The sequence below is a fragment of the Monoraphidium neglectum genome, assembly GCF_000611645.1.
Source record: "Monoraphidium neglectum strain SAG 48.87 unplaced genomic scaffold scaffold02132, whole genome shotgun sequence".
Lineage (NCBI taxonomy): Eukaryota > Viridiplantae > Chlorophyta > Chlorophyceae > Sphaeropleales > Selenastraceae > Monoraphidium > Monoraphidium neglectum.
This window is the reverse complement of record NW_014011496.1, coordinates 912-3388: the sequence shown is the minus strand read 5'-3', so window position 1 is coordinate 3388 and position 2477 is coordinate 912. Positions and strand designations below refer to the sequence as shown.

At 71.5% G+C, this 2477-nt stretch overlaps 1 protein-coding gene across 1 annotated transcript in view; it reads left to right on the top strand.

Moving 5' to 3' along the window:
- Positions 1–249: 249 nt before the first annotated feature.
- MNEG_9974 (hypothetical protein) overlaps positions 250–2477 on the top strand; it is a gene marked incomplete at both ends in the record, with an annotated part of 2710 nt that continues 482 nt past the window's right edge. The window contains 2 exons of the mRNA XM_014041554.1: positions 250–400; positions 951–2216. Coding sequence (XP_013897008.1) covers positions 250–400; positions 951–2216 — 1417 coding nt within the window. The remainder of the gene's footprint in view (positions 401–950; positions 2217–2477) is intronic.

The following is a 2477-nucleotide window of genomic DNA, read 5'->3' as shown; positions in this document are numbered from 1 at the left end:
AGGTAAGGAAATGAGGGCACTGGCTCTGACGGCCTTCGTCTCGATCGGTCTCATCAGTGCAGGGAGTTGCGTCACGGCAAAGCTGTTGGCGATGCAGCTGCCGCTGCACCTGCCGAGAACAACACCCAAGCCCTCCACTGGATGCGAGCGCCCATAATTTCCAGTCAAAATTGTTGCTGCAATGATTGGGTGAAGGAACCCCTGCTCGCACTGCGCGAGCAGCACGCAAGCAGATTAACACAGCCCAGCATGGCGACCACAGGCGGTCCAAAATCAAGTAGTGATGATAAGGTCTATACTGGCTCTAGCTGCAGGCGCTTCGTGGTAGACACGGCCGGAGCAACGGAGAGCGCGCTGTATTTGGTGCTGAGCGGAAGCGAGACGCTCCAAGACCTTCGAGGTACGTGCTTGAGGTTTGAACACAGCGTTTCGACCCCTTCGCGCCCTGCAGAAGGAGGGTGCTGCGCGCGACGCCCAGCCGCCGCCTTGCTGCACCATTCCCGTCTCCCCGCCGCGCTCGCCGCCGCTGCCGCCGCCCTCGGCCCCCGCCGGCGCCCGCTCCCCCCCACCGGCCCGCTCGCCTGCCGACGCCCAACCTTACTGCAGGCGCGATCAAGGGGGCGGTGGGCGAGGCCCTCGGCACGCCCAAGCCGCGGGCGCGCGTGAAGGGGCTGTGGCACTTGGTGGCGGGCGCCCCCGTGTTTCTCTCCAGCCAGCTCAACACGTCAGCCATTTCAGGCAAGTGCTGCCCCTGCGCATTGGCACACAGCGGCACCTCCGCCCTTGCTGCCCCACCGCCAAGCCCGTGTGCTCGCACGCAGCTCAAGCCATAGCACTTCGGCAGGCTCGCGCCGCCCCAAAGGGGAGAGGGAATCAACGCGGCAGGGTGCAGGCCTCCCCTAACCATGCCCACCTCTCGACCGCGGCGCCAATTTTTCCATCAAACGCAGACGTTTTCCCGCCTTTTCACTACACCGAGCTCAAAGCCAGCCTCGATTTGTTTGAAGCAGGCGCCGGCGGAGGCGGCGCGCCCACAGCTGCGCCGGCCGTCCGCAGCGGCGGCAAGCCGCCGCGGCCGGCGGGCAAGCCGCCGAGGCCCGGCGGCAAGCGCGCGCGGAGCCCCGACAACAAGCAGGCCCATGCGGCGGGGCAGGCGAAGCGGGCGGCCGCGTCTCCGGGTGCCGTCAAGCAGGCCGCGGGCACGCCGCAGGCGGGCACGCCGGGCGCCCAGACCGCGTCGGCGACGCCGCAGCCCAAAAGGCGCAAGGTCGAGCAGCAGCAGCAGCAGCAGCAGCAACAGCAGCAGCAGCAGCAGAAGCAGCAGAAGCAGCAGCGGCAGCCTTCCCCTGCCAAGGGCGGCGGCGGCGCCTCCCCTCCAGCCGAGCTTCGGCGCGACGGCGCCCGCGGCCCTGCGCCCCATGCAGCCACCGAGGCCAAGGGCGTGGCCACCAGCACTGGCCACGGCACCCCGCCATCCACACAGGACGGGGGCGGCAAGAAGTTGAAGAGGCACAGGTCGCTCCGCAAGACGCCGCAAGCTGGCCAGGAGGTTGTTTCGCCGCCGGCCGGTGCACCAACGCCCGAGCAGCAGCAGGGGCAGCAGCATCAGCAGCAGGAGGAGGGGCAGCAGGAGCAGCAGGAGGCTAAGAAGGAAGAAAAGGAAAAGCAGCGGAAGAAAAAGAAGGGACAGCAGCAGCAACCTCAGCAGCAGCAGCAGCAGCACGAGGAGCATGTGCAGAGCAAGCATGCCGCGCCAACAACTGCTAACGCCGCCGTGACCGCTGAGAAGCCGCCGCGGCCCGCACAAAACCCGGCGGCCGCGGCCAACACCACGCCTCATGCCGCCGCCGCGCCGCGCAGCAACCGCCGCGCGCGCCGCTCGCAACCGGGCAGCCCGCATGGCGCTGGCCAGGCGGGCGCGCACGAGCTGTTAATCGAAGTGGTGGGCGTGGCCACAGCCGGCGTCTCCGACAGCCGTGCCGGCGGGAGCGGCGGCGGCGGCGCCGCGGCGGCGGCCTGCAACGGCCTGGAGGCGCGGTCGCCGGCGGCGGCAGGCAGCGCCGAGCGCGCGCGCGCGGCGCTGGCTGCGCACGGGTCGGCCGCTGCGCGGCTGCTGCAGCAGCGGCGGCGGGAGCAGCCGGGGCGGGGGCCGCTGGAGCTCGGGCCACTCCTGGAGCAGGCCGCGGGGGCGGCGGGCGAGGCTGCAGGCGCGGCGGGTACGCGGGAAGGGGCTGAGGTCGGGGGTGGCAATGAGCAGCAGAAGGGCAAGAAGCGGCGGCGCGCGGCGCAGCAACCCAAGGGCACTATCCCGGAGGGTGCTGGCGGCCCCACCGCGGGCAGCCCGGCGCCGACCCCTGCTGCCGCGCGCGCCGCAGCGGCGCAGCCTGCAGCAGCGGCGCCCCCCTCCGCGGCGGCGGGGGCGGAGGCGCCGACGCCGCCGGCGAAGCGCCGCAAGACCGCGGCGGGCGGCGCGGACG